Consider the following 24,083-nt stretch of genomic DNA (forward strand, 5'->3'; position numbering starts at 1 on the left):
CAGAGCCTACGCCGTAGGCACAGTAGGTACAAATTACTTCTTTAATCCTTTTGAAAGCAAGATCATCAATTAAGTATAAACCATTAGCCAAACATGGCTAACATGCAAAAGAGTCTCCAGCTATGCTAGCAGCTCTGTTTGGCACACCTGCACTTTGAGCTAAACGCTAATGTGACATCTTTCTTCAGCTTCTTAGCGTGCTAACACTTGCTAATCAGCACTACACACACATTACAGTTGTGTGTATTTTCTTATAGATTTCTTATGATTGGACAAATACATTTTTGACGTGATGATGGCACTAGATTGAAAATGTAGGGATCACCTAATGTATTACTGTTCATCCTGAGGGTCTGTAAACTTCATCCATTCAATAGTTGATGTATTTTACTGAAAACCATCAATGTGGACCTGATGGTGGTGCTACAGGAAGAGTCAGAGTGTCATCAAGGTCAGTCACATTCATCCACTGGGGGTCATGAACGTCTGTAGAAAAGTTTACTTAAAAGTTAAAAGGCAACTTGTGAACTAGTTGCTAAGATATTTCAGTCGGACCCACTGATAGACTGACACTTAGCTGCGCTGCTAACATGCCTAACAATAATCAAATGTGAGTCCATGTGTGTATTTACTGTCTTACCTCCAGCTCCAAAGAGTCTGCAGTCAGCTCATGACTCGAGCTCGACACTATGGCCCTCAGTCTGGCTTCTGCTTTGGGCTCCACCTTCGGGGCTGGTTTGGCAACAATGGGTTTGGCTTCCACTGGCTTTGGTACTGGTTTCGGTTCAGGACTGGGCGCAGGTCTTGGGGATGGAGCTGGGCTGGGTTGCCGCTTTGGTAATGGCTTTGTCTCTGCTTTGCTGGACGGTCTGTTCACCGCCCTGGGCTCCACTTTGTTCTCAGAGACGGACGGAGCTCGTTCGTGGACGGATGGAGCTCTTTCAGTTTTGACCTCGATGGTTTTAGGCTCAGGGGTGACGGCTTTGGCGGGCACTTTGGAGGCGGGGCGCGGTGCTTCTTCTTCTTCATCTGCAGAGATGAGGCTATTCCTTACAGAGGCAACAGGTGCAGGAGCGACGTCTGGAGCTTTCGCCTCGGAGTCAAACTTCTGCAGGGGCTTGATCTCCAGGTCAGAGCCCTGCTCGTTCTTGGCGCTTTGCCGACTGGGGGTGCGAGAGGGGCCACGACTGCTGGGGGCCGCTCCGCTCTCAGGTGCAGCCGAGGCAGGGGCAGGAGCAGGAGCAGGAGCAGTAGCAGAAACAGAAGTTGCTGGGGTAGTGGGGCGACTGCTGGGCCTGCTGTTGGGTTTACTGCCACCTTTACTGCCACCTCCTTTGAGAGTTTTGTCTTCGTTCCAGCTTCCTGGACTGAGGAGTTTTGGATCTTCCTTGGTGATGATACCCGGGCTGGGGGAGGGGGTGCGGCCTGGGGATGAGCCAGGCATGAGACTGTCCAGTTCATTCATGAGTGGGCTTTCGGGTGGCGTGGGCAGGGGCTCCTCCTCAGCGAGCAGCGGCTCATGCATGACAGTCTCTGTGTTCTCACTTCCCTCCACGGCCTCATGTAACACTCTCTTCTTCAGATACTCAGGACCTGTGTGAGACCAGTTCAACCAGTACATTAGAGTCATTCAGTATGTGATCTTATTATCTGATTGTAAAGTTCAAAATTATTAGTTATAATGATATAAAAATATATTTCTGTTGTTTTATACTAAACAGACATCATAAAACACTTCTTTCTCTCACCACATACAAGACCACAGCAGGAAATAACAACTGGACATCATTTGAGAAACTGACTTTTTAATAAGCGCCTGCTACTCTCAAACCAGACTCATTTCCTTTGACTAAAATTTCAGGAAATAGCCATAGGCGGAGAGACTTTACATCTTGGAGATCAACTTTATAATAATGCTATTCTCGCCCTCAACTACACTAATTTCCTGTGAGCACAGGAAGCAGATACCGAGGCTGTTAGAGCTACAAGCAGCAACACTTATTAATAATTCTCAACTTTAGAGCACATTTTCCATCACAAGTTGTTTTTTATCCTCCCGAGAGAAAAAATTGTTCAGAAAAAATGGCAAAGAAAAACACTTTACCACAGGATAAACTGATGAATGGAAATGTTGATGTTAAAGTGATTTTTTGATATAGTTATTGTCACTAAATCCTGCATCTTTCCTCGTATTCTGTCAGCCCCGAGTCAGTTTGTTCATACTGAAGTTCAAAACTCTACAGGAGCTCTATACGACATTCAGAGCTTAGCTGCAATTCAGTGAATGATTCAGGTTGTCTAAATACAGCGTTCTCAACATGGAAGTGGCTGATGATACTAAGGGTTGGAAAATAACTTTTTTGTCCACCGGCCACTGTGGCTGATGGTTTCCAAAATCTACCAGCTACTCAATAGATAACCATTGTTTAATGTGGCTGGTAAGTGAAGCAAATCTAGCAGTCACTTGCATATTTTTCCAGCACTTGGCTGCTGGCTGGTGCTGCGCTTCTGCGACAACGCCTTGGGTTGGGGCAGCGTTATCAGCGTTAACTGCCATCTGAACACAGTGCATAGCAGCTGCAGTTTGCTGGCTTGTGGGACTCCCATGCACGAACAGAGAGGCTTGGATTACAACACACACTCAACTACATTCTCCACACAGGACGCCATTACTCTGCTACATCTTCACACAGCTAGTAGTTGTTTGCAGCTATACTGAAGCGACAGTTGATAATTCATACTTCCTTGTCTACTCTATTGCCTTATAGCACTTCTAATGGCTTTACTCATGTGGACCAAAACAACCAATCAGAGCTGAGGAGTCCCAAAGGCTCAGATCACACAGAGGGTTTTTTTTTTCAACTCAAGGAGTTCAGATCACTCTGGCAAAAGCACCAGGCACCTTGAGCACAGAAATGCGAGGCACATAGCAACGCAAAAACAGCAAGCAAAAAGCTGCTTGGGGCCTAAAACAGCTGTCAATTAATTTGTGAGCTGCGGTCAGACTACTTAAATAGGCAGCGCTGATCAAATATGAATCAAGATTTTGTTACTGCACTGCCTATTCCTCGCCTTAAACGTGTCAGAAACATATTTCAGTGACTGTTCAGCTGTAAAATAAGAAAGTTTGTGACCTAGCCGCCATGTTGGATACAGTTAAACATAGTACCACGCACCACCCACCAGCCCGACCAACTGTCTCATTTAATGCTTTGATTGTCACATACAGAACCTTTAAAAACACGTCACACACTTATACATTGATTTCTTACAAAATGGCTCAGTAATTCCCCAAAACAGTTGGTCACTGTAGTTTTTAGCAAATATTAGTAAAACAGGAATAAATTGTGCATTAGTTGGGGACTATTTTCAGCTGCGGATTAATACACATTTGGTGGGGCATCGGTGGCTTGTTGGTAGAGCAGGCGCCCCATGTACAAGGCTGTTGCCGCAGCGGCCCGGGTTCGAATCCAGCCTGTGGCCCTTTGCTGCATGTCACTCCCTCTCTCTCTCCCCCTTTCACACTTGTCTGTCCTATCCATTAAAGGCTAAAAAATGCCCAAAAAATATCTTAAAAAAAAAAAAAAATACACATTTGGTGCTTTGGTTAGTATTTACAGCAGCAGCATGATGGTGTATGTGATTGAGTCAATATTAACTACAGTGTGTGTTTATGGTGATGTCATGTCACCCAGTGCAACACTGGGGCTTACTGATGTGTATTTAATAGTTTTTGGACAACGATGGAGGAATAATCAGGCTTTGGACACACACTAATACTTGTTAGTGGATGGATTCTTTGTTGGCTTTGACCTATTCATGATGTTTGTAATAAGAAACTTTATCATACAACAAGACGTATCCTGTAAATCCTGAGGCTAACGTGTTGTTTTCCCCGGCACAAACACGCCAGATGGTGCACACGCTGACACTGTATGTCTGTGTTGTTGTCTCCTTGGTGAGAGATCTTTCACGAAAGAATGCACAGCCGGCCTCAGCCAGGCTTCGTCCATGTGTAGTATTAGCCTGAGACAATTCGTGCGGCCACACACAAAGCTGGAAGACTTTCTGTCTGGTTCCTTGAAGCTCTCTGCTGAGAGAGAAAGCAAGAGGAAAATAGCAACAGGCTCCTAGATGGCTGGTGTGCTTTTGTGTGAACGTGTGAGTGTCGCCAGACTCGCAATGAAATTGATATGATCCCTTCGACCCAATAAGATGTTCCTTTTTTAGACATTCAAATGCGACTACCCTTGTGGTGAGCCTCTGCTGAGGATCTGCTAGCTCAAGCTGGAAGTGCACAGGGAACATTATAAACTACATGTGAGGTGGTTAATGATGGTAAAAGTGCTCAGATTTTTAACTTATGTAAAAGAAGCTTTACCACACTTTAGAAATACGCTGTTACAAGTAAGGTCATACATTTAACGTTCCACTATCAGCATCAAAATACACTTTAAGTACAAAAAGTACTCCTCATGCAGAATGCCCCATTTTAGAATAATATATATGATAGTAATGGATTATAATTATTGATGCATTAATGTGTTTAACACTTTAATGTTGCAGCTGGTAAAGGTGGGTCTCGTTTTAATATTTATTGTATCCTGCTGGGTAATTTAATCCATGATGAGTACTAAGAAAATCTCCCCCACACCATTACACCACCAGCCTGGAAGGATTTTTCTTGTTCGGACCATCCTCTGTAAACCCTAGAGACGGTTGTGTGTGAAAATCCCAGTAAATACTCAGACCAGCCCGTCTGGCACCAACAACCATGCCACGTTCAAAGTCACTTAAATCACCTTTCTTCTCCATTCTGATGCTCAGTTTGAACTTCAGCAGGTCGTCCCTACCATGTCTACATGACTAAATGCAGCCATTAGTGTTAATGAGCAGTTGAACAGGTGTACCTAATAAAGTGGCCAGTGAGTGTAGTTAAATTCCACCACTGTCTATTTCTGTTGACTCCACAAATATAACACTAGTGAGAGGTGTGGTGCATTGATGTCATTTGGAAAAGATGGTAAATATGAACCTCCTACAAGAAAAAGAATTTATGACATCCAATTTCAAGTGAAAATAACTGCTTGGATACATGTGTTTGTGTTTATAAAAGTATTTCATACTGTGTTATCATTTTCCAAAGAGGTGATGTTGAAAGAGGTATATAAAGGTATTTCTAAAAAATGTTATTATCCATTTTGCAGTATTTCTTACACTGACCTGGCTGGTAGAAGGAGGGGGACAGTTCTTTGGCCACCAGTCTGGCGATGCTGGACTCACTGTTGGAGGCCTGAGCGGCCTGCTCAGCTCCCTCTGCCTTGGCCTTTGAGTGGGCCGTCCTGCAGGGGGAACAGATGCAACACCATTCATAAATCACCGACACTACAACAGTCATACAGGTGTTTTATTTTCATGTTACTGTTGATGACATCAGTTATTTTATCTATTCATATCAAATCAAACATCCGGTAGTCTCTTTGAGAGTAAAATCTCTTTTTCAAGAGAGACTGGAGAACAAGAATCATAAAACACAAAAACAACACTATCACACAATAAACAAGTTATTAAAAGAAACCGTTCTAAGAACCATAAAAAACATCAAATAATAAAGCTTTAAAATCTCCAAAGGGGAAGGCAAGACTCAAGTTCGAGGGCAGTTTGCAGCTCATTCCCTTTAAAAGGTGCATATCTGAAACCAGCTCTGCCAAGTGTGTACATGAGGGATATCTAAGGTTTAATAGGGAGCAGAACATGAACTATAGTCCCAGATTTAGATGAGAGAGGATTTGTGAGGTAGTTATAATCTGAAAGAAGTCATTTTTCAACATTTGTGCTGGTATCTAACACTGTAGACCAATATAAATTCATAAATATGAGTTTGAAATAAGTTGAACATTCTGGTAAATATGCTCATTTGCTTTCGTGCTGAGAATTATATGAGAAAATTGAAGCCACTCTCGTGTGTGAAGCTACGACCAGCAGCTTGTTAGCTTAGCTTACCATAATGACAGGAAACAGGGCTTTATGCTAAGCTAAGCTAACCAACTGAAGGTGGCTTACGCTGTACTTACTGCACAGACATGACACTGGTAAAAGGAAATGGTAGAGGGACTGCACTTGTACAGCGCCTTTCTAGTCTTCAGACCACTCAGAGCGCTTTATTACACTATGAATCACATTCACACACACATTCATGCACTGGTGGCCGAGGCTACCGAACATGATGCCACCTGCTACTCAGTTTTTAACACTCACATGCCGATGGGACCATCAGGAGCAATTTGGGTTTCAGTATCTTGCTCAAGGATACGTTGACAGGCGGACTGGAGGAGCCGGGGACTGGTATCAACCTTTTCAACTGCTGATGACCATCTCACACTTTCTCAGGTGAGACGTTTTCATCTGTGCTTTTGCAAAACTCTATAGACTCTTTTAAACTTAATCCACTCTATAATAAAAGTTTAATGGCACATTTCTGCTGAAACACAATCAAAACAAAGAGGGTTTCACACAACTGGTAGATCAACAGCTCAAAAATTAATATCTTTCAGTATCGGCTTTATAATGAATCGGCCAAGATGCTTTTGCAAAATGAATGAATATTACATACATTGAAACGTATTGAATTTTATATCTCGATATGAGTATGCAGAAAAATATGATGTTAATTCACTACAGAAGTAATCTCTCAAGACAGATTCTGCAATTTACATTGTAGAATCTGTCGGCAGCCCTGTGTGAAAGACGACCGCGTCCATAGCGACCGCTCCACCCAAAACACCGTCTCGTCAACGTGAAATTTTTTTTTTTTTCCAGCGGATGAGTTACAACATGATTGAGCTAACTGGAGTAGTTTCATGTCGTATCCAACAACGGGAGGCTTTTAACAGATGACGTCCTGATGTTAGCTTTGCTAACTGTCCCTGTCAGCTGCAGCCACTGATGCTTTCTAGACATCGTGATTTCCCATAACTGAATAAATACCACACATAGCAACACAAAACTGCTTTGCTAGCTCAATCATGTTGTAACTAAGATATCCGCTGGAAAAAATATTTTATTCACGGACCGTTTATTGAGTTATTACCTTATTTTTATACAGTCTATGGTTATTGCAGACACCGCTAACGGCTAACGTTAACAGCTAACGGTTAGCCCAGCTAATCTACGATAACCATGTTATTAATTACAAAACATGCACGCAGATATAGTAATGTTTGTTCAATCATTGTGTTTATAGACTTAACAAACATCAGATTAGTCTACACGGTGATATAGTGATGTGAAAAATGTGATATATTGCTAAACTCTGCTGGTTTTCTACCCGAAGTATTTGTAAACAACACGGCGATTCCCTGGGGGCACCGCCAGAAGTGAAGGGCGTGAGCGATCGCCGAGGCCCCTGCACTTCCGTTAGTCGAAAAACTCCGGGCTGTGCCTCCAGAGGTAAAGGAAGTTTTTTTTTTTTTACCGATGGATTTCCAGATTGCTACAGAAGAGACAACATTAGGTGGGGAAAAAAGCATCCCTCATTATATACATTACTAAACTTCGAGTTTTACTTTTATATTATGTGTTCTACAGTATATTGTTGGTCATGATATATCTGTATATTTAAATACACTTTGATCTTGACCCTCCTGATCAAAGTACATGACTTCAATATGAACCCTTAAACTTGATGACTTAAAATACTTTAACCAAAAATACCACGGTACAGGGGATTGTTTATAGGCTTCAATCAGGGGTGGGCGGCTGCAGGTCATATGGCTCATTAGTATTATTAGCTATAGAGAGGAGGTGTCCTTTTCTGCTGTTGGGCGAGGACAGAAATAAATGATGCTTTTATCGTCATCCCACCAGAACAATAAGTTACTGAAGGCTCCATCATCACACATATTTCCATGTGACAGAGAGACAGAGAGAATTAACAATTAGCAATGATTTAGCATAAAGAGGATTTACCCATAATGCAACACTAATGCAATTCTGAACTTTTACACTGTAATACGATGGAAGAACAAATCTCAGCACATAACTAATACAAATATTGTACTTTTGAATCCACTACATTTATTTGATAGCTACAGTTACACGTGATGCTTTTTTTTTTAATGTCTGAAAACATACTTCCAAGTATGTTTTGGAGATTACACTTCTGTAGTTTTATGTAAAATTTTGACAGAAGGAGTATATTTCTAATTTCAAGTGAAAGATCTGATTACGTCTTCCACCGCTGGTATTCGGTACGGTACATAAATAAAATAACCATAAAAAAGTACAAATAAAATACAACAAAAATGAGACAGCGGCACACATTTATAATACTAATGTTACCAATTTTAACTTCTTATTATCAGGGATGTCAAAATAATAATTTCAATTAATTAATCACGCATTGTAAAAAATGAACGCTGATTAATGGCATTCTGTGGTGCCCTTTGACCTCACTGAAGGCCACAGTAGCTTCGTCACATGATGGAGGCAGACAAGATGCTGCTGCTCGGCCCTGTGAATGGAATATTTACATTGTAAAACACTCAGATGCTACTGTTGATAGAAGCACCATTCTCTGCGACTTCTGCAGCAAGGACTGTTCGTACCATCAGAGTCTTAAAGCCTGAAATATCACCTCAACGCAAAGCATTTAGCAGCAAACCTAGAGGTCTGAGCTAGCACAGCCTCTGATGCTAACGCTAGCAATCAGCCTCGTCAAGTCAAACTCGACCTGGCGTTGAGACGTTCTGTGGTAGAGGACATGTGGACAATTGTGTCCAAAATCCAGCAGCTTAACTACGACACATCTGCCAAAATTCATTTGATACTTTCACAGCAAAATTTGATGTATGTGATTAATTTAGATGAATTAACCTGCATGTAATTAAGTAAATAATTTTTGTAACTGCTTGAGAGCCTTACTTATTATTATTATTATTATTATTATGTTTCTGGGGCCTTCTGGGGCAAAAGCATGCAGTCGCTAAAGGTTCCCACCACCAAATCAAACGGCATCAGTTTCCTTAAGGAGGCTTGAGGGATAAGTGAGCAACTCCGGAATCTGAGCCGAGTCCTCCACATGGGCACGTCTCAAGCCTGTTGTAGACGGGAGGTTCCACACGTAAAAGCGGATTCATAATTATTATGTTTCTGTCTTCTCATAAATTGACAAGTCTCTCTTTTTTTTTTCTTTTTTTTTAAGATTATTTTTTTGGGCTTTTTGCCTTTAATGGACAGGACAGATTGAAATGGGGTGAGAGAGAGAGAGAGAGTGGGGGTTGATATGCAGCAAAGGGTTGCAAGCCGGAGTCGAACCTGCGACCGCTGCAGCGAGGCATCGCCTCTGTACATGGGGCGCACTATCCACTAAGCTACCGACGCCCCAAATTGACAAGTCTCTACCTGTTCTGTGAGGCTGTACTTAGGTGCAGTGGAGCTACATGCTAACATGCTAACATGATCACAATGGCAATGCTAACACGCTCATGTTAAGCATAATAAAACTAATGATAACACTAATTAGCACTGAACTGCGTGTGCAGCTTTGTGCGTACGGGAATGTCAGTTTTGCTGGTTTTGTTTTGAACAAATTGGATCTGTGACCAGATGGTGGCGCTAAATGAAAAGTTCAGGGATCACCAATATAATTACAGTTCATCCTGAGGGGGGCATGAATCTGTGCAGCAAATTTGACTTTGTGCCATAACATCGTGCCACTCCATCTCATGAAAGAAGAAATATTCAACTGCATTGTTAGAGACGTTTGACCTGCTGGTGGCGCTGTAAGAAAAGACAGTGGTTCACCATAGTCAGGCGTCATCTACTGGAGGCCGTGAATGTCTGTACTAAATTTCATGGCCACCGTAAGTGTTGGGATATTTCAGTCTGGATCAAAGAAGCAGACTGACGGGCCAACAGACTGCACGTGTGGCTAAAAACCCGACATCTACATGCAGAGAGTTCAAGGCTGCTGCTGCTGCACATTAAGTGGGAGAATTACTGATTGTGATTACTCCGTGGATACTTGACATACTGTAACTCTACACTGAGCTGAAAATAGCTGCCTGGTCCACTCGAAGACTCAGTGGGGAAGGTGCTTCCCACTGGAACAATTAGAGACTCCTGAGGCTCCCTGTTTGAAATAGATGAGCTCCACCTGTCCACACACAGTCAGCACCTCCGTCCTCTTTCAGGAACCTCGACACCCTCACATCTCACACATTTATAATTATACTCAGATGTATCATCGAAGGTAGATTTATAATGACAACAGCTGCTTTTTAGCAACAAGCTTCCCAACACAAGCACACGCATTAAAGAAACACACTTTAGGAATACACCATTTAATTTTGCCAACCGTCCACCACTTATGGAGAGGGTATCATGTGTAGTTCTGAATGTGTATTTGTGAAAATATATCACTAAAACTTGGCTCTTACAGGATGAAGCTGGAGTTGTGTATTTTTTTAGGGTCGTCAAAGTTAATGCATTAATAATGAGTTAACATAAATTCCTTTTAATGCCACTATTTTTTTTTTTTTTTGATAAATGCAGGTACCTTCTATAACTATGACCCTCGGCCCACCTGTTTGGGAAATCAGGAAGCGATGCAGCAGTAACGTTATGGACGGCCAGCAGAAACAAACCTCCGTGAGCAGAAATGGATAAAGACAGGCGTCTTTTGAATGGCAAGTTCATTTTCAAAGCCCTGCCACATTCTTTTCCATTCTCTCTCAGCAAGACCAAAGTTATTTGCATTTACTGTCAATGTGAATTGGGTTACCACTGAAGTACGTCGAACTGCTTAAAAAAAAAATTGGACGTTTAGTTAACCTTTACAAATGTAAAATTGGACACTACATTGTATTAAGGCATTTTTCTCCACTCCCATGTTGATAAGAGTATTAAACACTTGAAAAATATCCCTTTAAGGTACATTTAGAACAGATAAAGAATGAATCATGGGTTATCTATGGACAATCATGCAATTGAAAAGATCAAAATAAACAATGTGTTTGTGCGTCTCTCAAAACTTCCTGTCTGTGGTTCATTGAAAATCAGGTCCTAAACTAAAGTTGTATTTAAAAAAAATAAAAAATCTTAGTAATTTCCCAAGACAGCTGATCACTGTAGTTTTTAAGAAATATTAAACATCTGGAAGGGGGCCATGGGCTAGAACTGAGTCCACGGCCGCTGCAGTAAAGACGTAGCCTTTGTACATGCACACATTATGTTGTAGATTAAACTGCCCAATAATATACACAGAACTTAAATGAGCCCCACCTTGATTTACTACAACATTAACAAAAAAAAGGTCCAGATTTCTCCTTAGTCATTAGTTTAAGGTCCCCAGAGTTTAATATATTCAGCATTATACAAGTGTTTGTCCATTTCATTGAGCTAGTTTGCTGTCTCGGTTAAGTAGCTGTCTGTTAGTCACCCACTCTACAGCAGGAGACTGTACTTAAAAATAAAAGCTCAGTGCCATAAATTCACTGTACTTCAAAATTAAGTGTGTTTTTTTACTAACTTGACACGTCCAAGTCACTTGCGGTCCAGAAAGAGTGCCCCCTGTGCGGAGCCCACATGTTCAGCATGGGGCTTCTCCAGCTTCCTCCCACAGTCCAAAGACATGCAGGTTAATTGGTGACTCTAAATTGTCCGTAGGTGTGAATGTGAGTGTGAATGGTTGTCTGTCTCTATGTGTCAGCCCTGTGATAGTCTGGTGACCTGTCCAGGGTGAACCCTGCCTCCCACCTAATGTCAGCTGAGATAGGCTCCAGCCCCCTGTGACCCCTCCAACAGAATAAATGGTTACAGAAAATTAATGAATGAATATATTTCAAAGATAATACCTGCATGCTTTTACTAAAGTGAGATTTTAATACAGTACTTCTTCCACCACTGGTATTCAATACAGTACACAGAGTATAAAGTGTGATCAGAAAGTATTTAGACTCCTTCACTCCTCTATTCTTTATTTTTATTTTGTTGCAGCCTTACGCTAAAATCAACCTACACTAAATATCCCAACATGACAAAGCACAATCAAGTAGCAGTATCACACTGACGTAAGTATTTAGAGCCTTGAAATTGAGTTCAGGTGCCTCTCATTTCTCCTGATCACCTTTGAGATGTTCCTACACCTAGATTGGAGTCCACCTGTGGCTGATTCAACTGATTGGAAATGATTTATAAAGGCACACACACCTGTGTATGAAATGTCTTACAGCTCACAGTGCACATCAGAGCAGAAACAGTGAGGTGGAAGGAGCTGCCTGCAGAGCTCAGAGCCAGGACTGTGTCGAGACACAGACCTAGGGAAAGCTACAAAAACCTTTCTGCTGCATTAAAGTTCCCCAGAGCACAGTGGCCTCTGTAATTTTTAAATGGAAGCTGCAACACCACGTTTCACAACCCACAAAGTGTGTCGGTATCGGTCTCTCTGGCACAACTCTCAGCACCATAAATGTGCAGAAACCTCAGACTTGAGTGGTGCTAACCATCACATGTCCTTGAGTAAGAGCTCACTCCTGCATTGCACTGCAAAGGGAAACCGATTTAACCCTGCAGTTACCAGTCGAGTTATCCAAATGTGTTAATGCTGCATCACTGACTGAAAACAACCAGTGCCACCAGGAACTAAAGAGCAGCCACGTGCTGAGCTGTGTTTTGTAGAGGGCCAGCAGTGTAGTATTATATCCTCCACTGGGGTTATAGTATCTGCTAAAATTGGCGAACATAGCTGCTAATAGCATGGTCAATGGCAAAGCCAAAGTGGGGATTGTTTTGACTGATAATTCCCACCTGAACACAGTAAAGCCAGCGCTCAGCTGTTGATTCAAACTGTAATATAATAGAGGTCATTTTCATCCACATGCTCTGGTACTTCACTCAGCCACTGGATGAACTGCTGGACCAGCTTTACAAAAACTGCTTTATTTATTGAACGATTACAACATGCTAATGTTATCAGCACAAGCCTATAGTATTTCACACTGTATAAGTTAGCCTAGTGGCTAGTGTGGATTACTCATATGAGGCCAGGAACAACAGCAACCATCTAGCCATCCATTTTCATAATCGCTTATCCTCTTGAGGGTCACAGGGTGCTGGAGCCTATCCCAGCTGACACTGGGTGAGAGGTGGGGTACACCCTGGACAGGTCACCAGACTATCACAGGGCTGACACATAGAGACAGACAACCATTCACACCTGCAGACAATTTAGAGTCACCAATTAACCTACATGTCTTTGGACTGTGGGAGGAAGCTGGAGCACCTGGAGTAAACCCACGCTGACACAGGGAGAACATGCAAACTCCACCAGAAGGGCTCCCTCCTGGGATCAAACCAGGAACCCTCTTGCTGAGGCGACAGTGCTAACCACCACACCACTCTGCCCCCCGGAACAACAGCAACATTTAACAAATATAAAGCTACAAAATCCGGCTCCATTTCAACTCACAAGGTTCACTGACAAAGCAACTGTCTTGACAAAACATGTTTTCTGAACAAATATAACATGCTAACATTATTAGCACAACATTTTACATTGAATAAATTAGCCTAGCGACTAGCAGAGATTTCCCTTTGCTCATAAGAAGCCAGGAAAAATCACACACACGACTTAAAATGCTATTTTTGTGGAGGCTTTATTGTCTTCACAATTATTTGTTTGTTTTTATCTGTGAAATGAAAGTAAATAAAAGCTTTGTTTCCACGGAGGGGCACACACACGTGGCCAGACCATCTACAACAAAGAAAAGAGAAGCTCGGATTACAGCACACTCACAGGGAGCATGGCTTCATTCTCTGCTCAGGACGCCATTACTTCACTATATGTGCACATTTATTCTATGTTGTTTGCTGCTTTAATGATGCTCTGAATGTCACATACAGCTCCTTTAAGTTGTCTAACTGCTGCAGTGTGTGTTGGCCCCTTCAGTGTTTCTCTGCAACCAAACATGACATTTGACACTGTGACCTAAATACCCTCTATGCTTTTAGGGCTGCCTTAAGGAGACGCTTGTTGTACTCTGAGGAGTGATGAGACGCCAGCTGGGGGGACGAAACCGCCTTTAACAACCCAAACCTGCGAACAATCGTACACCTTATATCTTAATTTAGAGCGGACGCAAAACCTAAAAGTGTTTCTCCAAATAGCTCCCTCTGTTTTCCATTTGTTTTTCGTCACGCTGCAGTTGCCCCGAAGGCTGCTGATGGCAAGAGATGTTCTGTCATTCTGGCATGTGCCACTTTATCTTTGTGGAGGGTCCTATCCATCTGTGTGTGTGTGTGTGAGAGAGAGACAGAGGGAGCGTGAGTGAGTGAAGAGCGATTTAGTGTCTATAAAAAGACGACTAAATGTTTCAGACTATAATCAAATCACTTTGTGAAAATACACGTAAGTTAAGAGCTAATTGCAACCTCATTATTGCAGCATTGCTATGAGGTCACAAGAGGAATAGCTCAGTGGTGGAAGAGGTACTCAGATTCATTACCGAAGTAAAATTAGCATATCCATAACTGTACGTCAAAATGTGGAGCAGGAGTAAAAAGTCGCAAAAAATGGAAATACTCAAGTGAAGTACAAGTACCTCAAAATTGTACTTTACTTGAGTACATGTACTTAGATACTCTTTATCGCTGCAATAGCCACAGAGGTTTCATCAGTAGTCCTTAGCCGAGGTCAGAACAGAACTTTATCTACAAATGTTGTGCACAAAATGCTCGTATCAGCAGTACAGTATGAAACCCAAGCCGCACAACTAAAGCTAGGTGTGGTACATATACACGCTAACCCTTTATACCCAAGCACTTGCTTATGAGCTGTGTCATATTTATATCCGTGCAACCATCTGACACCACTGCTGACGCAAGATAGACCGAGATCTGTGATCTCTGACTGCTGCCGGCAGAGCAGTGGCGCTGAAGCGTACAGTGGGAGATAGAAAGTAAATCAGGTTGCTGTTTTCAAGCAGAGCGGTGTACCATTTGTTTTGCTAACCCAGGACAGGAGTGTGTGAAGTAGTAGCGTGACATGCAGACAAACATAAAGAACAGTCTGGGTGTCTGTGACTAGGCAGGAAAGATGGGGTCTGGAGGCGGGGAGAGGGGGGATAATCAGCTGTTGCATTCCCCTGTGATTGTGATACAGCAAGAGTGCGCCTGCCCATATTTAGTCAGGGCTCCTCTGTGACCACAGGGCCCCTCTGTGTGTGTGTGTGTGTGTGCGTCATTTACACCCTGTCCTGCCATACAGGTCCTCCTTCAGCCAGCCCACGCAACAGAACAATGTCCACAGAGTGTCTGAATGCCAGTGAACCCTCAGCGAACTGGGCTTGAAGAGGCCAGGTCTGGCATCCCATGCAGTGCACAGGTTGTACATGTATTTTTAACCGACGACTTCACTGCCAAAGGATCATGGAGCGAGGAAACCACTGCCAGGAACAGATGTGTCATGTCTCCACTGCTTGTATAATAAACAGATTTCAATTCATCGCGCAGGAACACTCAAGAGGGGCTGTTGTTTAGTTAGTGTGGTAGCAAAAGTATTCAGATCAGACTGAAGCTACAGTTGGTCACTTTTATTAAAAAAATAACTCTTTGTTATATTTGCTGAAACTGTCACTAAGTCTGCACAGTATTACACGAGACAGCTTTAACACGAAATAGATATGCACTGATTTATCGGTCACACATCGATATCAGCTGATATTCACCTTATTGAATGCCATCGGCCTGTCGGCAAATAATATGACATTCACCGATGGCAGTGGATGATGTTTTACTGTTGTGTTTTATTTTTTTGCAGGCTAAAAAGGAAGGCTCAACATGTGTTTGGGATAAGCACAGATCTATTCAGGATGAAAGGACGCAGTAAACTCAATGTCGCCTCATCAGGGGATGCACCCTATTGTTTCCCTGATAAAGCTACATTATGAACAACAAGACAACGTTAACTGTTAGCAGCTGTTGGCTGAAATTAACTGGTGGCGGAGGTTGTACTGAGCTAAGTCATGATGCGTTCAAGCTCTATTCTGTACAGATTATTATTGGGCGAAGATAAATTATTAAGTTCTCATGATGTGTTCAAATGTAATCTTGTAAAATGTAGTTTTTCGTGAGAAACTTGGATAAATCCAGCTGTTTGAAGGAGAAATTTGTTGATGTTTTCACAGCAACATAAAATAGATTTAAGAGAGTGAATTGTGATTTATCATAGATAGTAAAAAGGCTTTTAAACCAGTTATTTTTTTTTTTAATGTTTTTTATATGAAAGAAGGCCATATTAAAGGTTGTTTCATCAATGTGTATGACTGCATTTGTGCTCATTCGAAGGTAGTGTAATGAAGGGCTGAAATACTTGAAAAAGTTTAGTTATTTTTTCTAATAAAGATTTGGTTTTTTTTCCCTAGCACAAAAGGGGAATAAATAACAACAAAAGCAAAATTAACAACAAAAACATCAGTATTGGTATCTGCTATCGGCCAAATTGTTATTTTAAACATCAGTATCATCCCAGAATTTCCCAATTGGTGCACCCCTAAAATACAACACTGTTAAAATACTCAATTACAACTTTTACAAATTAAAAATCCTGCATTCAAAATCCTACTCAAAAGTACAGAAGTATTATCGGCAAAATGTACTTAAATGATCAAAAGTAATAGTACTCTTTCTGCATGTGACTGATTAGACTGTACTCACTATTATAGTAGGTGCTCGAAGGTGGAGCTAGCTCTAAATACTTCATACACACTCAGGAAGTTAAGCCCAACTGTTCCCAACCTAGGGGTCAAGGTCTTCCAAAGGGTCATGAGATAAATCTGAGGGGTCGTCAAATGAACAGTGGTAGAGGAAGGAAGAAAAAACAAGGTTCAGATGCAGAAATTTGGATTTTTCTTGTGTTTATGTGAAATATTGGATAATTTAACAGTTACTGTAATGAAACCATGTGAGGGGGGAAATGGTTGTGAACAACTGGTTTAATTTAGAACATGCACTGTATTTATAAAAGTAGCCAAAATTTTGTGTGTAAAATTATAATCTGAAAAGTAACAAGCTGTGAGAAAAATTTAGGAGATTAAAAAAATCAATATTTGAAATGAAAATGCAGTGGAGTTTAAGCACAAAATAGCATAAAATAGAATTAAAAGTGAAGTAAATATACCTTAAATGCTCCTACACATCTAAGTAAATGTACCTAGTTACATCCCACCACTGGTCTTCCAGTAGTTTGGAGTTTTACACGTTTAAGATATAACTTCTATGAGGTCGTGTTTTGTTTGTTGAGGCCACCAGGGTGTTCCTGTAAGCAGTCCTACATAAATACTGAGCTTCCACTCTCGGCTCTGTCCAGGCGCCTGTAAATGTGCTGTAGGTGAGCTTAAAGCACTGATTCAAAGAACAGCCTCCCATAACTCTTCTATACTGCTTATCCTTGGAAGTACAATATTTAGATTTCAATCTGCTGCTGGGACAGGGCTCTGCAGTCCATCAGTGTGAGTCTCACTGCTGTAAACACCGAGCTCACTTCAGGTGCTGGAGACGACTGTGGACAAAAACACCACCGCCTTGTACGGTCACAGACAAACTGAGGTTAGACGTGTGCACGTATGAACAATATGCTGCATAAGAAATACATGTTTCTCCGCAGGTTTATTAAATGGACGTCACTGTGATTAGAAAGAGGTTTAAAGACTCACTTTCTTTCACTTTCTTTGTCAGAGGTCATGTTATCAATCACTCACAGTGCATACCCTAGAAGACTTTGAAAAGACAATGTGAGTTTTCAGTCACAGACAACAAGATTTTGCAACGACTGCATTCACTATTTGCATGACTACAACTAGATTCCCTTTGAGATGACTTTCCAACCTGCTCCCGGTGGAAAATATTACACCAAACTCCCTTTAGGAAACACAACATTCCAACAATTTCTTACGTGTCTGCAAAAATGCATTAATTTAGAAACAAAAGATTAAAGGCATCATATGTCAACGGTGTCCCTGTCTATTCTGCATCAACAGAATCCATAGAGATAAACTGCATTTTGGATTTTGTCACCTCGACTATTTTAGTGGAAGGGCACCGTGGGAATGAAAGGCAAAGTGTTTCAAAGTTATGATTCGGTGGATCAGATACCCGCTGAATTAAACACGGACTCTTCCTGACTTCACATGACTTGTTCACATTCTTGTGCCTCCCCAGAGTCCCCTCTCTGTTTACTGTCTATCAGGTTTGCTGCTTCCTGTTTGTTGCTGCAGAGAGCGCAGCTATTGGTCATTCAGAGTTTGCATGAGCCAAGATTAAAAACTTAATGATAATGATAAACGTGTTTGCTTCTTTAAGACGAGAAAAAGCAAGAGTTTATGTGACGTTCTGACTCTCTGTCCTTCCAGCCACATCCCCACTTCCCCAGGCCTTTCCATTGCCATTGTCTGGCCACCTCACTTATCTAACTAATCAGCCTGCTCACCTGTTTCCACTTTCCCTCATCTGCCCTGCAGTGACCCCTCTCCCACCATTCTCATCACCTGACCTTCCTCATCTACCTGCTCACCTGATCCTTATTTTCCTCCATTAATCTGCAGCATGTAAGCAGCCCATTTCCTTGAATTCTCTTCCAGATTGGAAAAGCTACCGTGTTGCTTTGGGCCTTTGCTTTTGAGCCATTGGAACCTGACCCCTGACCCCTGACCCTGTACATGTACTTGTAACTACCTGCCTCTGTGTAAGTCTATATATAGATGTATTCTTTCACTCTGGCAATAGATTACGTGTTTGGGTCCTCACTTTCACACCTGCATGATGGTTTTCTGCAAAAAATAAGTCTGTTTCATTGAGCAAAAGCAGAATTAACAAATGAATCTGACCTGTGATACCATAAATGCTCATCCTCTATTGCTCAAATCAATTTCTGGGGTCAGTATTGTCACAAGCCACTCAGGAAGGTGAGCTAAAACATGAACGTGAAATGCCACGGTTTATCCAAAATGGAAGCAAGTGAATCCTCCGGAACGATTAAAATAAATCGTGGATATTTGCTCTTTTGAATCTCTGATTACAGTGACTAATAATCATCAAGATAATCACCTTCTTTTTTAATGTATACAAAGAAAAAATATAAAATGAAGTAAATATTGCCATTTCTTTGTTCTGTTCGGCTATTTTCACAGTTACGGCTGCGACTAGCTGTTGAAATGTAGAAGTGTGTTCTGCCACTTCACACAGATTTAGCAACAGAGACACAGAGGGAGAAAAGTCTTTTCAAATGATGCAATCATTGCAAACACTAAACTGAGAACAAAAAGTCTGAGTCATGAGTTAGCAACATTCAAGTCCTTCAAACTTGTATTATATGCATAATGGAAAACCATGATGGGCTTGAACATTTGGTTATTCAGAGCGTGATATGAAATCCTGTGTGACTATAAACAGCCACTTGAGCCACTGTGCTCATTATTTCTTATCTATAATACAGTATTGAATAAACATAATGACTATTTGGTGTTTTCTATTACGGGATTTATTGTGACCAGCCCAGAGGCAGTAGAGGGAGTCAGTGACTCTGAATTAATGAAGTGTGTCTTTTTATTTGTTGTCTCTGTGTGACTCTCATTTACCTTCATACACTGCCCTCTGAGTAAAGATAGCCCCAGTCTGTGCCTCTCAACACTAAGCATCAGCTGCTCTGGAAAAAACAGTCTGTCATTTCTTTGTTCCGGGGGTATTTCCACAACCTTAAAGACTCGTCTTAATATTTGGATGAAAAAATATTCACAAGTTGCGACTATACAGATCCTAGTAGAACTAAATGACATATACCCTTGCTTATGTACGACACAAAAATATAAACACGTTATTTTATGAAAATACCAAATAGTACAGTGTAACAGTAACATCAATACAGAAGTCCAGGCACCAGAGGAAAAAGATTTATAGAATCTCTGCCATGTTTTCAGCGGCTTTTTTTTCACCAAACTCTGGTGTTTTTTTTAGTGACCAGTCGAGGTGTTTCCACCAGAGATAGTGCCATGAAAAGCGGTTGTTTTTTACCTAAACATCGCTGTGTTTCCAGCAAGAATTGTGCCACTAACAGCAGATACTTTAACCTCCTGAGACCCGAACTTCTGTTTGGTATGCATTTTTAATTTCTCCTGATCCCCTTCTTCTGATTTGGGATCAGTAGGACCTGATAAGTATAAAAAAAAACCTTAACTTTGTCAACAATAATAAGGTCCCAGTATCCTCAAACGAGATGATAATAAAGTCCCAATAGCTGTGTTCGAAACCGTCCACTTACTCACTCACTCACTCACTCACTCACTCACTCACTCACTCACTATTCCCTATTTCGTGTTTAATATAGTGCACTACATGGGGAACGACTGAACGAGATTTCGGACACTAACTGAAATTTTCTGAACGTCGTTGCCTCAGTAGCTGCGCCGCATACTCCTGTGACGCAAGTGGACGCGCCGAGCATCATGTAAATAAACCGGGCGCTTTGAGGATGATCGAACTGTATGGTGGTTGTACTTTTTGTCAATAAATTGTTGAAATGTCAATGGTGTGGACGTTTGGTTTTGTCAGCTACGGCTGTGTGTCTGCATTGTGAGCTGTAATAGCCCACGATAGTGCACGAGCTACAAGCTACCTGGCTTGTGCGAGCTAAGTGGCTATTGTTAGCTCGTGAGCTAACGTTACCGGCTAGCATCCTGTTCGTTTCTTTTCTTTTTTGCAGTTGTTTTTCTTCTTTTGTTTGTTTGTTCACTCACATTTGCTGTGCATTGTGGGTATTTTATAGTCCACTATATAGTGAATGAAATTAACTGCGGAGAATTCGAACAACACTACAAAATGGCGAACACACTATATAGTGCACTATATCCGTGATAGGGAGCGATTTCGAACACAGTTAATGTCTTCAAACGAGTACTTCCTTAACAGCGTCTTATCTTGTTACTAAAATTGGACAAATTTGTTGCCATATCAAACTACAAACGTCATTAATTCCCACGTAAATTAACAAGATCCAGCCATAAAATGTGATCAGGTTTTGGACCTCGTCCAATTTTGTGTCAGGATCGGCTGCAGACTGAATTGGCAGAGATGGCTGCCATCTTGTTTTTACATGGATTACTGTGTTGTGGTCTTACTACCACGAGATGGGACAAAAAAGGACCAGGACAACAGGTCTACGTTAAGCAGAATGAAGCATAAGGTCCAGTAAACTCAAAATGTTATGTCCCCATATGAGGTTAAGCCAAAACATGACCTTGTCCTAACCATAACGTAAAAACACGTTAACCACAGCGTCGTTGAAAAGTAAAGACACATAGTTTCGACCTATCTGCTATATAATAAAGTACAAATATAACATATCTGTGGTTTGCTGAAACATACGATGCCAACTCTTATTGTGGTGTCGGGGTTGAATACGGATAATTGCTGATGGATATTAAAACTTTTAAATCTTGTTTCATGTTGTACAAATCGAGCATGAACATACGGTGTCATTTTGGGCCACCATCTTTGTTTGGATTAGGAAAACAGAGCACAACTTCAGAAAAAGGTTTAAAATCTTTTTTGGCGCGCAGTAGACAGTGTATTTATTTCAACCAGATGGTTGTAGTCTTTGAGTATTACAGAAATGTCTCAGAACAGCTGTAGGTGTTGTTAAATGAGCTTTGGGTTTTTTCAAAGATCACCAGATAATCAGTTTTTTTTTTTTTTTTTACAAAAAACCCAGGTGATTAGTGCTGTGCAGATCCCCTGAAAGGTCAGAGAGGGTTTTTATGAGATACTTCTGCATTCCTTTGCAATTCATTTTGTGTTCCCTTTGATCCATAGTATACCATACTATAGTGTATAGTATATACTATATGTACGAGGCTGACTGAGATGGACTGTGGCTGTGATGATGACTACAGCCATGGGATGATGCTGTCGCTGTTACTCAACCACAAGTAGTCTGAGTAATAACCACAGCCAGACAGAGCAGCTGCAGCTGTGCTCACTGCCACTGGCTGTACACAGTCGGCCTTTTGAAAGGAGTACTGAGCAGTAAATGCGTCATGTAAAGTGTCACATCATCACTCTTTTCTGTAGTATCTGCATAGTATTCCCGCAGTGTTTTTTAACAGGACTGGACCAACACATTAACTGTTCAGATGAATCAGGGGAATGCAAAAATTATGGCGAGGGAACACAAAAGAAGTTCCCTTCAGGGGGTGTGTATCACTGTGACTAATACACGAGTGGCACAAAATAGGACTTAAGAAAACTCAGAAGAGACTGTTTGTCTTTATAAATATTTTCCTGATAAACAAGTTAAAAAAAGAGTTAAGGAGAATCATCTTTCCATCATCCATTCTCACCTGGAAGCAGCGATCTCTGCCTTCTGCTTGCCGATGGCTGCAGCCCTTTGAGCGCCCTCCACCGCCCGCTCCACCTTCTGCTTGATCTTGGTTCCCTTCAGCTGGATCACCCTCTTCTTCATGGCCTTCACTAGCATGTTGTTCATGTACTTGCCCTCCTCCTTCCCTCCCTCGGCGAAAGTGGTGCAGCCGTAGCCGTGTCTCTGGTTGTTTAGCCACTCGCCCTCGTACTTCAGCCCGCTGGACCTTTCGCTTATTCCATATCCTGAGCGCTTGTCGTTCTTCCACTCGCCCATGTAGACCTCTGTGGTGGTGGCGTCAATGTCGGCCTCCACTGGGGGGAAATCCTCGGCTCCGGTCAGGCTCTCGTCCCCGATGCTGATGGTGGAGTTGGTGTCACTGGCGTTGGAGCTGAGAGCCGATTCTGTCCTCAGGAAGCTGATCTTGCTCTTCTGGCTGGACAGCGAGGTACTTGAGTCGGACTTCTTCAGCTTACCCAGCAGGGAGCTCCTGCGGAACAGGCCCTTTTTCTTGGGTTTCACAGCCTCTGGGTCCACCTGGAGCGTGAGGGCAAAGCCTCCACGGGAAGGTCCCAGCTGGGTAGGGGTTGCGACGGGTATCTCCTCACCTGAGGCGTTGGTGGTGGTGATGACGGGGATGTCTTGCTGCAAGACGGTGCCGTTGCTGTGCTCGCTGCGAAGGGAGGTCAGGGAGGTACGGAGAGGGGAGCGGACAACGGCTGCCATGCCATAAGGGACGCTTTGACGGACCCCATAGCCGTGCCGCATCCCACCTGTGAACTGACCCTGGAAAGTACCTGGAAACATCAGAAAGCAGGGAGTTATTCTTTTCTAACTGCACCACATACAAAACACAAGAGGCTACATTTTACATGCTAACAGCATGACTCTAAAGATGGCAGTGTCAGTCTGTTGCTTGGTTTGACCTCCACCTTGGTGCAGACTGAAATATCTCAACAGCTATTTTATTGTTGCCATATTTGGTACAAACAGTCCCTGCACCCAGAGGAAGAATCCTGATTATTTGGCGATCCCGTGGTTTGTCCTTGTGCGCAACTAGCTGGTCAAAGTTTTCACTTTTTTCTTGTGAAATATCTCAACATCTACTGGATGGATTGGCACAAAATTCTGTACAGACACACACGGTTCCTTCATAGCAAATCCTACTGTTTTCTCTACTTGCACAGTGTAGTGTGATGTATCCCTATTATGAACTTAACTCCTGTTTACTTCCTGTCAACTCTAAAGTAACTTTACTTTTCACAGTTAGCTTTGTACATTTTGTTAATAGTACTTGCCATATCATCATTTTCATTTTAATATCGGGGTTAGCCGGTTAGCTAGCCTAGCTAGCTACTGAAATGAAGAAAAGCACCATAAACTTTATGATGGCGGTCCGCTCTACTGATCTTTACTGCTCACTTTCGTAAGATGGTGTACATCAGTCACATTAAAATTTCTATCAGCTCTTCAAGCACCAAGTTTAAAAGAGAATCATGGTGACCTTATGTTGGCAAAGCTCTGAAAATCAGGCTAATGTAGGTGCAACACTGAGTGAGTTATCTTTGACACTGGGGTGACTATAAAAATGTTAATACACTTTATACAAAAACGTACAGTAAATACTTTCAACAATATGTACAAAGCAAACTGTGAAAAGTGAAGTAACCAACTG

General features: G+C 41.9%; 1 protein-coding gene across 2 annotated transcripts in view; it reads right to left on the reverse strand.

The window, feature by feature from the left end:
* Positions 1-24,083, reverse strand: part of jph2 (junctophilin 2) — a 32,535-nt gene that overhangs the window by 3,725 nt on the left and 4,727 nt on the right. The window contains exons 2-5 of one of the 2 annotated variants that reach the window (XM_050064767.1): positions 22,389-23,205; positions 5,224-5,342; positions 641-1,593; positions 332-486 (exon numbers count right to left, since the gene is read on the reverse strand). In XM_050064767.1, the coding sequence (XP_049920724.1) occupies positions 463-486; positions 641-1,593; positions 5,224-5,342; positions 22,389-23,205 (1,913 nt within the window). In that variant the 3' untranslated portion in view covers positions 332-462. Of the gene's footprint in view, positions 1-331; positions 487-640; positions 1,594-5,223; positions 5,343-22,388; positions 23,206-24,083 lie in introns of those variants that run through there. The other variant, XM_050064766.1, reaches the window with a different exon arrangement.

This window comes from Epinephelus moara, chromosome 16, assembly GCF_006386435.1.
Source record: "Epinephelus moara isolate mb chromosome 16, YSFRI_EMoa_1.0, whole genome shotgun sequence".
Classification (NCBI taxonomy): Eukaryota; Metazoa; Chordata; class Actinopteri; order Perciformes; family Serranidae; genus Epinephelus; species Epinephelus moara.